Source organism: Motacilla alba, chromosome 2, assembly GCF_015832195.1.
Source record: "Motacilla alba alba isolate MOTALB_02 chromosome 2, Motacilla_alba_V1.0_pri, whole genome shotgun sequence".
In the NCBI taxonomy this organism is placed as follows: Eukaryota; Metazoa; Chordata; class Aves; order Passeriformes; family Motacillidae; genus Motacilla; species Motacilla alba.
In genome coordinates, this window is record NC_052017.1 from 108,691,425 (window position 1) to 108,711,141 (window position 19,717).

Sequence of the window (19,717 nt, forward strand, 5' to 3'; positions counted from 1 at the left end):
GCGACATAAGTTACGCAAGCCTTTCATTAATCACATTTTGGCTGTGTGGGAGAGAACTCGGCAGCCCTCACATTCACCAGCTACGCAACTCAGTTCTCACCTATTCAACACACTCCTAGGCTGCTGCTTACATAAAAATAAGACACCATGAGAAAACAGAGAACACAGGCCACTCATCTTTAGTAACAGTTTTGTCTCTTATGATCCAGTGTGGATTAGCTGCTCTATCTTTTCACCCTCTCCTCTCTGTCCCACATGCCTGCAATATAATTAAACCACTACAAAGAATCGACAGGCAAATACTTGTGCTGGTCTTTTACTCCCCCAAACAAAAATCAAGAGAAGCAATGAACTACCACATGCAATTCCCCACCTTTCCCCAAGTTGCCTACCTCCTTCCAAAACATGAGTCAAGTTTTTTCATAATAATGTCTGAGACTAAGAGACTCATTATTCACTAGCAGCTCCTAAACCCCAAATCAAGTGTCAACACTCATCCTTGCTTGAGATTAAAAGCCTCACACTTCTAAAATGAAAACTTAGCCAGTATGTTCCTACACAAGCTGATCTCCCACAAGCACTCTGACCACAATCAGTATTTAGATACTTCACTTAGCAGCACCAAAGCAGCACCGCAATAGGTCTTCAGGTGTTCACTGCAAATAAGATTCACTATCATTTTTTAATTGCATGACCCATTTCTGTACAATTCCTAAAACCCTCTAATATTGCCAACACAACGCTTGTTGAAGGGTAGTTGCAGGGGAAACACCGATCAGGAAAGGAAAATCATTCACATGTTGATACAATCATTACAAAAAAAGGTAATTGCTTAATCAAGAGTCCCATGCTTATTAAATACTCTCTACATTAAATACCAATATTACTTTAATAATTCTTCCTAGTTCCAAAACTGGATCATCCATATTTGGCAGATCTTGACTCTGTCATTGTAAACATTCCAATTTCAATTTAACAGCTAACAACTGTAGCAAGACTGAGGAAGGAGGAACAGGATACCTTCATCTACAAATTCAGAGATGGGATTATGTCTTCACCTGTACTTTTTGAGAACCAGGTGAGAAAACAGAAGTCAATTACATGCAGGGACTGAGTTTATATATGTCTATGCTGCAGCACAGAAAGAAAGTAATTTCTTTTGAAAAGAGATGTTTTGGCAAGTTGTTGCCACTACCTACTTTCTAAAGACACACTTGTTTTTATTTAGTTTAGCATCTCACAATTCCAAAATGTCTATGAATTTCCCCAAAGCCTCGGGAGAAGAACTGAAGACCACTTCAGTTTTGAAGGGTCTGAGCACTCTTGTCTCTTCTTTGCTTCCTCCTGGGTCACAGAATATCTCAAGTTGGAAGGGACTTGTAAGGATCATCAAGCCCAACTGCTCATTTCTCATAGGACTGCCTAAAACTAAACCATATGAGTAAGTATCATCAAGATGCTCCTTGAACTCTGACAGGTTTGGTGCCCTGACCACTTCCACGGAAAGCCTATTGCAGTGACTGACCACCCTCTCAGAGAAGAGCCTCTTCCTAATGTCCCATTACAGTCTGCAACAGAAAACTCACAGGTCCCACGTACTCTGCTTGCCAAAGACAACAATGACTTTTCAACACCAACCAGTAAAGAAAATTCATAAACAAATGAAAAGAACCAACCAACAAACCAACAACAAAACTTTTAAGGTTCTCCTCCTAATATTGGAAAAACTAACACTGAAGTCACTGCAAAATGTTCAGGCCAATATGACTGACTCACTCACTCACAGAAACTACACAGCTAAAAATAGGCAGTGATGTACAGGAATATAAATGCTTTATAATGCCACATACTTTGTCATTGTGGCTAAGAGTTTGCATCACTGCCTTAAAGCACAAGCTTTGCGTCTGGAGATGTTAAAATAGTAGGTAACAAGGTAATTCAGAGAAAGAGAAGTCGTCACATGCAAGGTTCTAGAAACACAAGAGATTCCATTTACACACACCAGATGAGCTAGATACCATTTCCTCCTGCCAGGAAGATGGTTATGGACACATTCCATTCATCTCATTCATCACAGAAGACTGCAAAGTGAGCTTGGTGCTGTCCCTTTGCACATCAGCTCAAGCACGCTGAACTTGCTCTTTCTGGAATGAAAAGGCTTACAGAAAAGAACCAGGAGCTCAGAAGAAACTGAAGATGGCTTTTGTGAAATAACTGATGAAAAAGATGCCTGGGAAAACCCCAGGGAAAACGCAGCAAGACTTAGGGCCATGTGTTTTCATTAAGCCTGAACACCATCTGCATGCAAGGTAACAGATGCCGTACAATTAAGTGCATCACCCAGACTGTCTTGGTCAGTTAAGTAGGTGGTGAGTTTAATTATTCCATCTAATGTTCCATAATCACATTACATATCATTACATTGAAAAATCTCAGCAATATTAAAAATCATGACTGGGTGCTCAGCCAGGTACCTACCAAACGACACAAAAGAATAACATCCACCTTATTCCCCCTCGAGTTTGTACTAACATTTGCTAGGAATGGCGTGTCAATTGGAGAAAGAGGTGGCTGGCTGGTCAGGTGAGCACCTGTGCTGTGAAATAATTGGGCAGAACTATCTGTATGTGGCTAGTGTTACAAGGGAAGGAGGTCTATCTGGCAACAACTGAAAACTAAGAGAAAGCAAAACTATCAGAAGCCAGAAAAAAGAAAGAAGTGAGGTTCTTATTCATCGTGCTCCCATTGCACTGAAGAGCCCTACTCACACACTATCTGCTTCACTGGGCATGCAGCTTCCCTGGACTTTCTCTAGCTGAGGACCAAACAAGCCATGCATTGAGATAAACCTTAACATTACCCTACCCCGTCATGAAAACAAAAGGACAGCCCCACACAGTATGAAATGAAGTTATAATCTATATCTCTTGTTAAAAAAAAAAAAAAAGAAAAGAAAAGAAAAAAGAAGACAGTATTACAGACTTGCATGTCTCTGTGCAAATAGATGTTTTAGGTCAGAGGGAGGTCACACTGCTAGCACAAATATAAATGCCAGTGCTGCTTTTTCATGTCAAAAGAAGGAACCCATAAAACCTGGTGCTAGCAAACCAATGAAAGCTGTCTTATTTCTGGAAAGGCAAATTTGTATTACAACAGAAACAGCTAGTCACATAGCTCCTACACAAGGTAACACCTTAACATGAGTTCAATTTCTTTTCATCTTATTGGGAGATCCACAGAAGGTAAAAGATGAAACCAAGGCCTCCCCTCAGCACAAAAGCTTGGGGAAGACCCCATCTGAAAACCAGAATCTCAGGGCTGAGCACTGATGAGACAGCACACCTGAAGAGACCACACACAGGTCAGAAACACCCAGCACCTGTGAGCAGCTGTGAACTGCAGGCATCACACACACTTCAGTCTCCTTGGTACCTGGGAGCACCACAGGTACCTGCAAGCCTTTCCAAGGCATACTTTGCAGTACCACCAGGTGTTGAAACAAGGCTGGGTACCACAGCATTCTTTTGTCTTTAAAAAAAATAAGAAAGAAAAGATCAATCATAACTGAAGAGTCATTCTTATCTGAATCTTTGTTTCTTCTTACTGGTGGGCTAATCCTTTACATAATCTTCAAAGAGGTCTCAGCACTTTAGTTCTTGTTTAGTCAGTTGTTTGTTTGTGCTTCTGATCTCTTAAAATACAACACAACAAAAAACAAGGCATAACATCCACAAAAAAAACAGCAGATGGCAACTTCTTGTCCCACACAAACCAAGTAAGCCAAAACAAAAATATGTACACCAGGCTGCATCACAAAGAGCATTCATTGTTGATTCGAAATTGTACTCATTTGATTCAGGGACACACAGAAGCACCACGAGCACTCAAGCAGCACTGCACTGAGTTTGTTGCTTTCATAGTATTAAGAATACAAGTTCTCTGAAAACACATACACAAAAAAAAGCCTCAGAGTGTTAGCATGGGCAACAAGCTATTGAAAGAGAACTCCAAGTTCCTTGCAACAGTGCTCGGGACAGCTTCCATCCGACTTGCACAGAGCTGTCAACACATGATCCTTCAGCACCTCCAGCACTCAGCTGTATCACTGCCACAGCATTTCCCTGGCACAACAGCTGCCTCTTCTCCTACAGATCATTTCATTGATACTTAGAGCTTTCTTCTTTTATAATGATGAGTTTGGGATTTACGTTTTGGGTGAAAAAAACCAAAAAAGTTTTTGCTAAGTCTGAATATTTAAATTAGGACAAATTATCGTATTATTATTTAGCAGGCTGTGCCACCTCTCCTTATGAGAACTTCATCTGAACTCTGAGGGAGGGTGGAGGGAGAAAGTCAAACCTTTTGTTTTCTGCACACTGCATCATACTGCAGACTATCTGCTGGGTGTTTTATCTATGGAGACGCACCTCAATGAATGTCAATGACTAATAAATATTAAATTAGGGTGGTGTGCTTGCTTAAGCTTTGGCACTGTCCTCTGTTACTGAGTCAAATCTCCATTGAGCTGTTCAGCCTGTCAGTGCTATTTCTTCGGCAAAAGCACTGGTCTGTGATGTAGGTCAGCAGAAAAAGTTCATTAGGTAGAGAAGAGCATCTGAATTTTTCAGTCTGAAGTAGCAAAGGAAATTTGTAGGGAAAAAATTTACATCATAGTAATGTTCCTTAAAGGAAGGGGAAGAACACCCCAGAAATATTTTGTTACATGATGAAGCCCACTTGGAGCAACATTAGACTTACAAAAATTGAACTTTTTAATGTCACTGTAACTGAACAGATGCTCAAAAGAGTTACTCTTGCATTAAACGCCTAATGGCAGAGAAGTAGAAAGAGCATGCAATTGGAGAAAACACTACTACTACTGAAGTAAAACCTTCTCTGAAAGCCACTTCATGTTATCAGTCTGACTTTCTGATTTCATACAGACACAAAAAAAGTTTGATTAAAAAATTAAAATCAAGCTGATCAGAAAAACTTCCTTGTTTAAAAAAAAGCACAGCAACTTGCGTGGGAGTATATCATGCAAAGTCTAAATACAGACTGCCAGTAAGTTAAAAGGGTAAATATTATAATTTCTAGGAGCAAATATTGTAGTTTCTAGGAGTGAGATAAAAAAAAAAAATACAAACACAACAACCCAACCAAAACAAACCACATTAAAATTTAAACATCTCAGGGCTATATAATGTAGTGTACTAAATTTTTAATTTAAAGTGGGCAGATTCATTAGGCAAGCCTGGCAGTGGTCTCAACTGACTTTCTGTGTCTGAGCATAGTGGAAAAGATGAAAACAGAAGGCTCTGTACCCAGCTACACAATCTTTTAAACTTTCAACATAAAGATCTAGAAAAATATTCCAGTTATATCTAGGGCTATTGATAATCAGCCTCATTTTTCAGTTTCCCTTCTTCCTTCTCAAACAAATTCCCAAGTAGTTTTCAATATGTGCTTCCATTTAACACTTCCATTCCTGCAGCACATTCAGTTGTGCTGCTTCCCATTATCTGGATAAACAAGCATTTCTGTCATGATTCAAACTACAACTTAACAATCCTCTCTCCAAAAAAAAAAACAAAACATAAACCCCAAGTAATACTGACTTGACCTTCCGTCAGCAGCACAGACTTCATGTCTTCCAGTGGGTAAAAAGTTTCCTTTGACAGCACAAGGATTCATACTTAATTTGATTTTTAGATGACTTATATTCTTCCTTCTTTTGCCAAAAACAAGAAGTGGGAAAAAGTTGTAAGCATGGAAGTACAGGCAAAATTAGTCAAAATTCTTCTGTGCTGTCAGATTAAGACTCAACCTACTAGTGTTCAGAGTTGCTTTTTAATTATAAAAGATTTTTTAAAAAAAAGAAGTTTTAAAAATATTTTTATTTGAGAGCTAGGCATCAAAGCCAGCTCAAGTTGTGCCTCACAAACTCAACAACAATTTCACATCATCTTTTCATTAATTCACTTCTGAGACAATGTAGGAAATGTCCATGAGACTTGTCCAACCTCATCCAGTGCTGCCCAAAAGCTGCTCATCTGCAGCAAGGTCTGCCACCAGCAATTAGACTTGTCTCCATCTTGGATGGTGGAGGGAGGGATACTGAATCTTCCTGCAGCCTCAGGGAGAGCTGGGCAAGATGCATCTACCCAAAAAATAACTTGTCCCACATGAAGCCTCTTGCCACTGTACACCTTGGCTGAAACACAACTGCTGTTGGCTGCACTGCAACAATTTTCAGTTGTCTGAACAGGGAATCCAGCTTGCTTCACTGACCCCACCTGCTCAGCAAGGAAGGAGCAAGGACAGCATCACCCTCAGAGTGCCTTGTATTACTACCTGGGGTACTTTGTGCATTGATGTAATCCTTCAGCCTCACAGTACTGTGATCAGACTTTGCTCTGGGCAACCATTAAATATTTCACAATCAAGAGAAAGGAGATAAGGCTTTATTTCTGCAATTTCCAATCCCTCTGCAAAAGCCTGATAAAATCAAACTGCTTCAATCCAACTGATGCTGAACTTAAGCTATCACCCACTAAAACCTAACAAGAGAGCAGAGACTCCCAACCACCTATTCTTTTTATGCCTGCCAGCAAGAAGACAGATTTATTTCTCTACGATTAGAATTTTGCTATTGGAATGACTGGATATACCAGTGCTGTTGCAACAAATCAGCATAAACCATAATCTCATTACAAAGCTATGGGACAGATTAATCCACTGAAAAATCCAGTTTGTTCCAAGGCAAGCTTTTCCCTAGCTGCAAATATACAGAGACAGCATCTCAGTGAGTCTTCAAAAAAACCTGTTTGACCTACTGCAGGGAAGAGAAGGACAAATATTTTAAATAAGCAGTAACTGGAATTTTGGTGCCACTGCCCCTGATGGTAAACTCTCTGCTGACTTCAGCAATCTCACAGTTTGAACCTTGGCATCTTGCTTTCTTTGTGTTCATAATAAAACTAGTGAGAAAAAAAAAAAAAAAAAAGAAAGAGTAGTAACAACACAGATTTCATTGAGCTTTGTTTATGTTTATTTCAAGCCTTCAGAACTAACATCCCAGAATGAGAAACCTTACTTTTTATGAATTCAAGCCAAACAAGCCAAAACACATCTTTCAACACAGACTGCTCTTCACTCCCACACAGGGGGAAAAAACCACTCAGTACAACAACATCTTAATATTCACATTCCAAAACAGAGTAACTTGCTATTGCTACCATGATTACTCTTCTTATTAATATTGAGCATCATCAGATGTAACTGCAGATTTGCTGTATCCTCATGACAGATTTAATTCTATGATTGATCAAACAAAACAGTCAAGCACCATGGTTACTAACAACAGCCTAGAAAATATCAGCAATTCTTTAAACTATTCTGATACCCTGCAACATATTGAATATCTGCCAACTATTAGTGGCAACTATTTGTCATTGCAAAAAAAAAAGGAAGGAAAAAAATCATGCAACTACTCAATTCCTTAAAAAAATGAGATTCTTACAGAAAAGAGCTCTCTGGTTTTGAAGCCACCTAAGACCACAAATCTGAAGTGCTAAGAAAAACAGCAAGGAATGATAAGTTTAACTGCATTTAAAATGGTCACAGGTTAGAAATATTGAGGAGAAAGCTAAGTAACTATTCATTGCAGGCAAGAGAGGTTCCAGTCTAGCTTATTGTTACCATAGGGAGTGAAAGGAATTGTGTTGATCCCATATGTCGTTAATTTTCCATTTTGAGTTCTCATGGCCAAAGTTGAAGAGGTAAAATAGTTAAAATATTTATCTGCCCTTTGCAATGAAGGCACCAGGCCTGGAAATGAAGAATGCAAAGAGTAGCTTTCAAAAGCAGTCTGATAGGTAAAGAGAACAACAGCACTACCTGACCAAAGGAAAAACACAGCAGTAACGAGACCTCTGAGCAGTTTGCTGTCATACAAATAAGCTCCTTTAAATACCTCATTCAGAGAACTGAGGTTCTCTTTCACTAGAGGCAGGAATTCCTCATTCTAGAGAGCTCCTGCTCAGATATGTCTATAAATACTGGGAGGTCCACCAGAGGACACAGGTCCAAGTGCCTGTTTAGCATCAGGTGCCCAGCTGGACAAGCTTAATACTTAAGAGGTGGGAGGTCAGCATTTAGCATTGCACTTAACACACTGTCACTGACTTCCTATTTATGTCCAAGCACAGATACAGAGTGGTTGCTTCAGCTGATCAAGCCAGAGGCAGCTGCACACCTTTGGCTGCTGCACAGGTCTTGGGCAGTGAGGTCAGGGAAAGCTGGGTAAAGGTCCCCAGAGTTGGGATGCCGATGAAGAAAATGTTAACCCTACCAACCTCATGGATTTAAGAGCTAGAATTTTATTCCAGATTATCCTGGCAGACAGAGAAACAGTCTATTCATTCAGACTTTTCCTGGGCACAGCATGAGAGCTGGGGAGCTCTCATTGACAGTTATTTATAATTAGATGATATTTTAAAATAGCATCCAAGTAAACATGCTCTATCCTCTCATTATCCATCCCAAGTCCTAAAGGGACACTATGGCACTTTGTGTTGCACAGCAGTGATCCCTGCTTGAACTTAGAGCATCTTGGACAAGCTCCCAATTAAAAATAAGTACCCCAAGTGCAGGAGCTGCTCAAGCATAGTTGTTTTTTTGGCTTTCAGAGAACTCATCATTACAATTTAATTTGTCTCTCATCTTTCCTGCAGCCTGGGTTTAAGGATGAAATAAAAACAGCTGGAAGTGAACAAAAGTTCAGCTCTGCTCTGAAGTGGGGTTGCCACCTGGCTGCCTGCCCAGTGGCCTGGCCCACCTCCCTGTGCCCTCACAGTCCCAGCAGGCACTAATGGCTTGTGCACACACAGCACCTGATTGTTGGAGCTGCCATTGTCTCTGCATTTTAGCTCCATCCACCCCACCCCTTCTGCTCAACCTGGAAAAATTCAAGTATCACTAATAGGCAGGTAATGTCTCTTCAAACATGGGCTGACTGCATACAGGGACAGAAGTATGGATGTTCAATGCTAATTAGGCACCTCTTTGGTCTGCTGACATCCTGGAACTGTATCTGAGTAATACAGGAATACTAACAGGAGGAACATACTTAAAGCAGGCCTACACCTTTTCTGATTAAGAACAGTCTTAATCCTGAATGCAGTTTATTTCCATTGTTTCAGAAAAATCTATACTTCAGCTGTAAAGTATAAGAAGAATGGATTTGCTTTTAATAAAACGTAAGGGACAAGTGAATAACAGCTCTTAACAGGTCTTTGATAATATTTCTATCACCTTAAGAAGGCACACACACAAAAAAAAAAAACCCAAAAAACCAAAAAACAACCCACCCTCCTGTGGAAAGGAAAGCTCTGGCTTTTGGTAAGCAGCATGCAGAACACAGAGTGAATAAAAAAAGCCCATCATGCCTCACTCTCCCCTTGAGGGCACATTTATCTTTGCCCACAGGCAATTTGGTCTTAAGATATTTTGTTATACATTGACAGGAATCCAAATGATATTTGACATTGCAACCCATAAGACATGCAACAGAAAACTTCTCCTCCAGCCTGTCCTACATTTGGCTGCAGCGCTGTCACAGCTTTGCTGCTGGTCTGCAGCCACATCCTGGGTCTAGGGGCAGTAGCAACACATGTGTGTTACTACATTTTGTATTTTGAGCCCTCTCACCTCTCTGAGTCACACATGTGCAGATGCTTTTTATATTTTCCTGCTACAAGTTTTCTGCTTTACATTCAGAGAATAAGACAGGAAGAAAAAATGTCTGACCATAACGAAATGATGTGAGTGCAACTTGGGTAAGATCTCAGATTTAACTCTATGTTTGTGCCTGTGGCCCCTTCAAAGAGGAAACAGGGCAGTTTGTCCTTTGAATACATAGAAACCTAAACAAAAACTGTTAAGAAAGAAGCAGGAATATAATTGTTTTGGAAGCCAGTCTTTCAGCAAGGATACACACCTAAGATTCTCCTTTTGGCTCATCACATCATATCACAAATTCACAAGGATTACTATTATTCTTAAAAATACACAGCATGCCCACACTCATTGTCCAGGTCAAGCCAGCAATCAGTGTGGGCTAAGAAACGGAAGCATTACATGCAAAGCCTATCAATTCACATTTGAGTCCTGCCAGCAAAAACTGCCTTCACCAAAGTGAAACAAAACATCATGTCAGTGACACAGTGCACAACTCCACAGGGGGAGATGCCAGGTTTTCTTCACTGACAGCAGCCACCCCTCTACAGCAGGGAAGGAACTGCAGCTCCTTCTAACAGCAACAAGCTGCAATTCCAGCTTCTGCTCCCAGTGACCAGAAACACTGACGTCTCTAGAAATGCCTAAAATTAATCTGCCTTTTTGCTTTCCCAGGTCTAGTAGCACATATGGGTAGCTATCCCTCCTGGAGCACACAAAGCAAAACACTGCTCTCTGGGCCAACAAAGGGCCACACTTCTTTTTCCCTCAGCGTGGAGGAAGTCAGGGTCTTTGTTGGCCCCTGACTTCCTCCACGCTGAGGGAAAAAGAAGAGGGCACAGCAAAAAGATGAGGGTATGGAGGGATGGAGAAGAAGAGTTTGCACAGGTGCTGGAAGAAGACAGCACAACATGGAAGGGGTGAAAGGAAGGACTATGCTATGTGAAGACAAGAAAGGATATGAGAAGCAGCTCCTTTTGCTGCTCCATTCTGCCACTGCTGGGAGTTTTACCTGACAAGCAACCTTGCAGATAACTTTGCAATACCTCCCCTGGAAGCCCAAAAGCGCAAGACAGGGCATGGAACAAATGACACAGATTGGAGCCAAGGGTTCCTTGAACCCCGCATGCTCTAAAGGGACACACAGAAAGATGCAATAGGAAAGCTGGACAAGAAGAGATCTGTGCACAAATGCTGTTTTCCTCCCCCTCCTTAAAGAAAAAGTTTCCTTCATTTTCCCACCCCAATCTTCCTTCCTTCATCTTCAAAATGGTGAGGTGCCAGAAAGCAACAAGAATAGCTTTCAGTGGGGCAAGTAAGCAAAACTGCCAGGTGGAACCACAACAACAGAAAAGCTACAAACTGAAAAACAAACACAGGAGAGGGGGTATCTAAGCATTTGTGGACTACTTGGAAATAGCTCCTGGAAGTTAGTAACCTGAGCATTTAGACTGCATAGCTTTTACAAACCCAGCTGCAAGGCAAACATGCTCTGTTTCAGTCTGGCTGCCCAGCTCAGGCAGTGCTGAGCAGCAGCCCTGGCAGTGCAACACCGAGCTGGGGGTAGTTCTGAAATGATGGCTGATGTTGCACACAGGGACCTTCCTCCACTTGTGCCCTTGGGTCAGCCTTGGGCACACAGCCTGTCCCTTCAGGACAGAGTGAAGGCTTATGCACTCTATTCAGGGTGGTTAATCTCTGTACTCTGTGCAACTAGCCCACATCCTCTTTGCACATCAGAACAGTGTCCCCACACAGCCTCTCGTCCGGCACATCACCTTTGGAGGGTGCCCACCCTCACACTGCATCCCAGCCAGCGGCTGCTGCTCCCCTAAACAGTGGCTGCAGTCCCCCATGGAGCCACATCCTTACCCATGTCAGATAGATGTTTTGCCATGAGGGCACCAAGACAAGAAGTGCACAAGGCACAAAATGACCCATCAAAAGGGGCTTCTATTTCTTTACTCAGCTTTTCTTCCCACTTCCCCAGCTCTAACTGTAAGGAGAAATGCCCCTACTTCCTTGCCGCCACCACAATGTTTTCCCTGCTCATTTCACAAACAGAATTGTAGCATGTTGTGTTTAATGTAACATTTGAGTCACTAGGGTTCAGCCCTGGTATGAAGCAACTCCAGTATCAACTTCATCAGGTTGAGCTCTTGGGCATCTTCCAGCCTCTGAGACCATGTTTAAATCTTTAGTCTTGGTTCTCTTAGAAGCCCAGGGACATTCTCACAGAACAAGGAAATCCACAGACATCCAAGTTCTCCGTGATTACAAGATTATAACATCCTGAAAGAAAAACCCCAAAACCAAAAAGAACGCTTTTCAAGTAATTTTGCATTTCTTGAACGTTTGCACTTCCAGGAAGCTCCAAGTGACCTTCCCCACAGCAACAAGTTTTGCTGCTTTTCCTAGGAAAATCACCATCCACTCCTCTGCTGAGAGCCCATCAGCTCTTGCCTGGGTATGTAGATGCTGCAATCCCTGGCACAGGGCTCCCCACACCCCCCCACACACAGCTCCGGCAGCTATTGCTCAGCATTTCACATCTTCATAGTGGCTTGATCCACTCAGTGTGCACTTGCAGTCTCAGGAGCATCTCCCTCCACAAAACAGACAGCCTGAAGGATGAGGAGGCTGGACTCCCCAGCCCCAGGAAGACCCTTCTCCCCCCACCAGCATGCAGCACCAAGCCTGGCAGGGCAATACATCACACAGCAGCAGTACAGGAGATATTGAGACACAGCAGCTATTCTTGCTGGTGCAAAGCCTCAAGCAAGCATGCAGGTGCCCTGACAAAGCTGTGATTTATTAGTTTTATGCCAACTTGCACACCGCCTCAGAGACTGCAGTGCAGATGTGGCTCTAATCCTTAGCAAAGACACTCTTCAATCTGCTTATACACCTCAATTTTACATTTCTGTGCTAAGCCCTTTAGATGAGCAGACGTGGCTTACAGGTGGAGGCACAGTGAAGTTCGCTCCACAAGTTTTTCATACTGCAAATGGTATGAAAATCACAGACCACAAATGCTACGTAAAACTCTTTCCAAAGAGAAGCACCATTAAAAGCAAAAAATTTCAGACTTGAAATATTGGCTCGCTGAGTTTTATGAAGGTTGGTTTTGAGTCATATGCAATCCACATTAAGATGATGAATATTTTCCTATAGGGGAGAGACTTAAGTTGCCCTAATCCAACCAACTTGTTACTCCTAATGCCAAAAGGAAACACAGCAACACCCATGCCCTTTGCTTCTGACAAACCACCACTGGAATGACTGGAACACACTGCAACTCTTCCCACAACTTCCATCAAATCCTGTTGCACCAGACCATGCTGTCCAATATCCTCCAGCATTTCGTCTTGGCATAGCTGCCTTTGCTGGGGCATTACAGGGAGTGCCAGTTCACGTAATCACCGAAGCCAGGAACACCTAGTTCCAGAACAGCACTTACAGACAAAGCAGAAAACAACGAAGCCCTTCTTTCCTATGCTAGACTTATACCATTCCTTGCAACAGGAGCATATGATTCATCACACAACATTTGTTTTAAGCTTAGGGGTTTGACTAACTGTTTGAGGCACCTTAATACCTTACATTTTTATGTGTACCTCATGCTTTATTTGAAAGCTAGATGTAATTTTAATGGGGGGGGGGGGAGGGGCAGGAGGAGTAAAAGTTATAGCAGTTAAGAATTCCAGTTAAGAAAAGACTAATGGTATTTCACCTTCCAATATCTGAACTACATAATTATCCAGGAAGTGTTTATCCAGTTATTTATATGAAGGCTTCACCTCACAGAGTCAAAACTTTAGAAACTGAAACAAAGAGCTAGTAGTTTCACGCCTTGAATAACAGAGAATATGAACATTTATTAAGCACACAAGAAGTAAGAGCATTGTAACTATTTTTCATCCTAGCAGCCCTAACACATTACCAAGGGTTCAAATGTCTGATTAAGAACACACAATATACACTGCTAAAATGGGTATGGATGCTGAACTCTTTACCTATCTCACTGGAAGTCCAGGGTGCTCCTGGGAGCAGGTTTTGCCAAGCTACTGGCCTCCATCTCCAGAAAGGCACGATAATCTTCACAGACACCATTCGGTAGCTGCAGGTTTTAAATGAATTAAAAGCTTTTTCACTAAAACGTTTCTGGAACACATCTCTGCCAGCAGGGGAAAAGGAAAAAAAACCAATCCAACCAAAACAAAAACCCAGGAGCAGTGGTTAGTGGCAACCTGTCAATTGGTTTTTTCATTCAGTTGTCTTGATGGAAACAGCGGACCGCACCGTGAAGGTAGAAAGAAGAGAAAGCAAGCAAGAGATGCTACTGGAATTATTCTTTAATGGCAGAACACACAGAAAAAACAGTCAGAGTTTCAAAGCTGTTCAGCACCTAAGGAAGAAATCAAGCTATGTGGATACAATGGATCTTGAGGATATTTGCTGTCAAATCAAACACTTCACTTGTCTGTCACATAAGAACTATCATCTGCCACACCTCAGTGGACAAGGCAGCCAGACCTACAGTTGGCAATCAGATCATAGCCACTACCCAGGGTCTGAGCATATCTGAAAGCTCTTTCTTGGTCTGTTCAAAAGCTTTGCTCTACTCCCACATGATACCTTTTAAAGATTTATTCAATGGCACACTACTGAGACATGCTGCACTAGCTTTTCTAAAGAAGGAGGTCATTCAAGACAATTAAAGCACGGATAGCAGCATTCAGACCTTTAAAGAATAAGTTTCTTTGTAGTTTCAAAGTATTGTTCAGCTGCACAGATAACCCGCATTTGTGGAGTGACGCAATGCAAAATTTTCATTATGTACATGGCCATGCTGTTCTATTGAGTATGATCTTCCTTGATAAGATGTGAGGGTGCTTAGTTTCCGGAACTGGAATCAGCTCTACAGTAATGTGCTGAACAGAACAATAGTCCCCTGAATACGACTGGGGCAGACAGTTGTCACCACGAGAAAGTTTTGAAGTGGAAGAGAAAAAGAGAACCTGAAATAAAACTAAATAAAATCCCCTTGTCCTCAGGAGCAACAGCAGTACGAACTCACTATTCACCCACTACTGATATGCACAGGAGTTCACCTAAGGGTAAGAAAGAAGAAAATCATCTTTTAAATCTGTTACCCATTTTACAGATTTTTCCTTTCTTTATAGCCACCAATTCTGCCATTTCATCTTACAGCACTTTTACAATGCATAAGGAAGAATTTCCTTCACTGCCTTGGTGGCTCATTAAGATCCATCTTCTCCACAGCAAAGTTCAGCATGTTTTCCCTGCCATGCACAGTAGGGAATCACTTCTCTGTCACTTGAGGTCAAGTGCCACTGTATTTGATCCTAACAGCACCACGACTTTTTTTTTTTTTCCTAGATATCACTTAGGAAAAAAATAAAAATAATCACAGGACCACATGGCCTTTTAAACCCATAAACCTTAATCTTTGTACACAAACTGAGAATTCCTGTGAACTCTTCCAGTTCACATCCAATATATGGGTAAAAAATACCTACAAGCACAGGCTGATCTTTACTTGTGAAAACACATCAAGACTGTCTGGAAAAAAGGGAGTTCCACTAAGAAAAAGAATGACAGGCTCTTAGGAGTCTGAAGCGAGCAGTAAGCTTACAAAAAGAAAGCTTGGCCTAAAGCTCAACTCTATGCAAAGCAATATTTTCTCGATCTTAACCTTGATAGCATTTCTCTTTTACCCTCCAAAATTATCCTTAGAAAAATAACTACCAGAAATCTAAAGCCCTGAGATCACCATGCACAACATCGTTTCTGTACTAGCAACAAGACACGGTCACAGCTTCACCATCAGCTTTTTCTCCTGATGGTCTGAGGAGAGCCAAGCCCGGCCTCACGTGCAGCCCTGGTTCTCACAGGCCAGCCATGCTCACCTTTTGCCCCGTTGCAAAAACCACACTGCGATAAGATCTCTTTCTGCTTCGGGTTCCCAGAACGAAATCTTTCCCCCACTGCACCCACCCACAAGTCTCTCACTGGGGTGGTATTCAGCTGTGACAATGCAAATCGGGACTAGGGGGCACAAAGGGGGGAGGACAGGAAAAACACAGCACAAAGCTCGCTCCTCTCTTGCTCTTCAAGTATTGCTTCTTTTCATGTGAAAGAGCCCACTCAGTGAATTCCACAGCGTGAGAGCAAGTCCATGCATTTTCTCTGGTAGGGTGTTCAGTACTTTTTAGCAGTTTTGTATTTGAGTTATCATCTAGAAATACTTGTTAAGGAGGTTGGAGAAAAAAACCCATACAAAACCCATTTGCTCCCTTCAAGAGTGACAGGTTTGGGTTTCTTTCAGTCTATTTGTTCAATTAATATAACAATGTTCACCAAGAAAACAATAAAACACATGAACACATTGAAACAAAACAAATTTATGACTTAACAGCATCCAAAAGTATAACCCAAAACACAACCAGTCTTAAAATTAAAAAAAAACAGAAACTGAAAAGTTTCTCAGGTTTTCAAACTCTGAAAAAAAAAAACCCCAGAAGTTGGCATATTTATAATTTCTAGATGGATAAGGTAGGCATGAATGCCTAACTACTTCCAACTATATATCTTGATGTAACAAAAGACTACTTCCTCCCATACCATCCTGAAAAACCCTCCCTTCTCAGCAGAGGACCAAATTTAGTGCACATAAATATTTCATAACTTCATCCTGTCAAGAAATCAAACTGAATTACTTCGGGCAATTTTCCAGGAGCTGCACATCCAAGCTCGAAGAATAAAACTGAACTGATCATACCCATTCTTCTGCTTCATACTGAAAGGCCAGGAGGTGAAGCAACAGTGCAAAACTGGACATCCCGTGTGGGTGTCATCTAAGAACATTATCCACCAAGTGCTAAACTCCATCAAGAAATGCAGAAACAGCACGACAAGACTGACATCTTCCGAAGAGAATACAACTTCAGCTTTACAATCCTCTCCTACATCCTGGTTTGCCAGAAGAAGCAAATTCTGGCTTCCACAAAACCTCATGAAAAATGAAACAACAGCCAAGAAACAACTTGCTGCTACAGACAGAGGCCAACCACAGAATCAAAAGGTGACTGAAGACAGACATCTACAGGTGGTTTGATTTCCAACAGCATGAAACACATGCAGCTTCCACTGACCTGGAGAGGAATTCAGCACCTGAAGAAGACATGAGGGCAATTCCGTGCAAACAAATCCTGACCCAAAGATAAGAGCCACACCCTAATAAAACTGGCACAAGACACTACCTTGCTAACAGAGGTAGCCTTAAACTTCTGAAGCACTGGATGACACACATTTGGATTTGACTCTGCATTTATTTTCTTCAGCGTTGCATCAAAAAATTTTCCAACAGAGCTCCACTTGTTAACCTTGCAAGACAAGAACTGGGATGAAGAGCAACCACCCCGCAACAGCCCGTGCTCCAGTCAATTCCACAAGCATTGCACATTCTCAACTTTCCTCCTTTAGAAGTCTATGCACTGATTCATGGTTGCTTTCTCTTATTGCAAGACAAGCTTCTCTGGAAAAAGGAAAAGCATTCTCTTCCTCTCCCCAAGACCATGGCGTCTGTGTTCTGTATAAAATATTGATTTGTCTGCTGTCTGTAGTGCCTGAAGTTAAAAGTACACGCATTTGAGTTGAACTGGGCAGACCTAAATCAGCTCCAACCCAAAGCCCTTCACACAGAGCTCCACCTGAGCCTGCCTCCTAGCAGGGCTTAGTGCGGGGCTGAACCATACTGCAGGACACCTACACCAACAGCTGCCTCCCGTCTGGCCATCTCAGGGCATGGGCAGAAGAGCTCAGGTCTGTTTACATCCACTTGCCTGTGCATATGCTCTTAAATGTGGCACATGGGACAAAGAAGCCTTCGCACAAAAGCCACAATATTTTTGTCTCCCCAACAATTACGGGATATTCCCATCAACATCTCCAACACGAGGACCCCACCCAGAAAAACCCCAACAGCCGCTTGCTTCAAAACCCATGAAGTTCCTCTACCCACAAAGCTTTTCAGGTACCTTCCACTGAAGAAAGACAAGAAGAGTGGGGAGATTTAGAGGTGCAACACACAGAGAGGGAAATTAATAAGTCATCAATATATACATCCTGTTACAGCCTGAATCAGTGCCAGGAACCTCAAGTAAATTAACAGCCTTAAGTGCAGTGACTGGAGGCCATCTTAGCTGTTCCTAGTGACAGAAGGTATTACCACGAGGAACTCCTTAACGTACCAGCTTTGCCGTTCTCACAGGACAACATACATTTGACAGTATGATGAACAGGCAGACACAGTTAAAAAGGAAAAAAAAAACCCTTTTCTTTAACCTGCTCCTGAGTGCCAGCTCTGAGGAAGTACTATGAGTGAAAGGAAAAATACTGCATAATCCCGGGGCAAAGTCAAAAATCATCACTGCAGTATGGAAATTGCAGTTAAGTAATAAAACAGTCTTGGTCTTGACCTGTACACTGGGAAGTAACAGAGGACGATACCTGTGCTCATTTTTAACTTTTCAAACCAATACAAAACTTGATAAATCAATAACTGTTCTATTATATTGTAAAAGTACACAGTGACATCATAACCTAATGAATTTAAAAGCCTAGAATTTTTTTTCCAATTTGTGAGTTATCTTCTGCGTTCCCTTAGACAGTTGGGACAGTTTTCATGGAGCTACCATGCAATGCACATATACATTATTACAAAGCATCTGTCTGAGCCTTTATAAAAAAAATCCCACATTTCTCTGGTTCTCTGTGCCGACACATTACTTTTCAAGACATGGATCTAGGAACGGTAAAACGGGGCTGTCACAGCTGTTCTGTCAGACCTGATTCGTATTTCCTGGAGTAAACAAAAAGCTGCACACTTAGAAACGGCAGGTGAGCACCCAAGTGAACTGTAATAAAAAGTTATCTGGAGACTGCAAAGGCTTCTTATGTTACTGCTTTTTTTTTTTTTTTTTTTTTTTTTTACAAGTCCGTGGCCTTCTTAGGGAATTGTAACACAAGGGATTTAGCCCACTGGACTATTTTGTATCCCTTCTTATTTGGCCTTGTAGTAGCATCACTTCATCATAACACCGGGTCTGCAGTGCTGAAAGTGCCCTTCCACGCTTATTTTAGGAGGGCGAGGACCTCCCTCAGCGGGGCAGGCTGCTGACAGCAAACAGGCTCCACCGAGGTGCCCCCCGCACCCGCGGAGGGGGCACATTACCCAGACATGTTGGTGCAAAGCAACGCGCGGACTCCGCGGCGAGCGGGAGCCTTGCACCGAGCCGCGGCAGCGGCAGACGCCAGTTCGGGGACCGCCGGGAGAGCGCTCCCGGGAGCCGCGGGAGGCACGGGGCGCTCCCGGGACCGTGGCCGGCAGCCCGCCCGCAGCCCGGCGCCCGCCCGGCCCCGCTCCCCGCCCCACGCACCGCTGTCCAGCCGGGCGATCTGGGGCAGCCGGTAGGTGCTGACGAGCAGGTCCAGGGGCACGGCCACCGCGCTCCACTTCACGTCCTTGAGGTTGCAGCCCAGAGGCGGGCCGGGGTCCATCTTCCCGGCCCGGGAAGGGAGGGAGCAGCCAGACAGGCAGCGCCGGCGGGGTGCTCCCACCCGGCGGGGCGGCTGCCAGCGGGGCGGGCGGCGGAGGGGGCGCCGGGACGGAGAGAGGGAGCGAGAGAGGGAGCGCGGCTCGCTCCGCGCCAGCGCCCGGGACGCGCGGGGCTAGGCAGAGAGGGAGGCCCGCCGGGCGCCCGCTGCTGCTGCTGCGGCGGCTGCTGCTGCCTCTGCGGCTGCTGCTGCTCCCGCCGCCCCCCGGGACCGGCTGGGGCCGCCCGCCGCCGCCGCGCCTGGCCCAGGAAGCGCCATCCCAGCACTGACTAATCAACAGGGTGCGAGCAACGCCTGCGCAGCTGCCGCTCCTCCCCGCGCCGAAAAGGAAAGTGCC

The 19,717-nt window shown here is 43.2% G+C and overlaps 1 protein-coding gene across 1 annotated transcript in view; it reads right to left on the bottom strand.

Moving 5' to 3' along the window:
- The window catches only part of GAREM1 (GRB2 associated regulator of MAPK1 subtype 1), a 102,311-nt gene extending 82,594 nt beyond the window's left edge, over positions 1 to 19,717 (bottom strand). Inside the window, exon 1 of the mRNA XM_038122667.1 lies at positions 19,203 to 19,717. Coding sequence (XP_037978595.1) covers positions 19,203 to 19,323 — 121 coding nt within the window. The 5' untranslated portion in view covers positions 19,324 to 19,717. The remainder of the gene's footprint in view (positions 1 to 19,202) is intronic.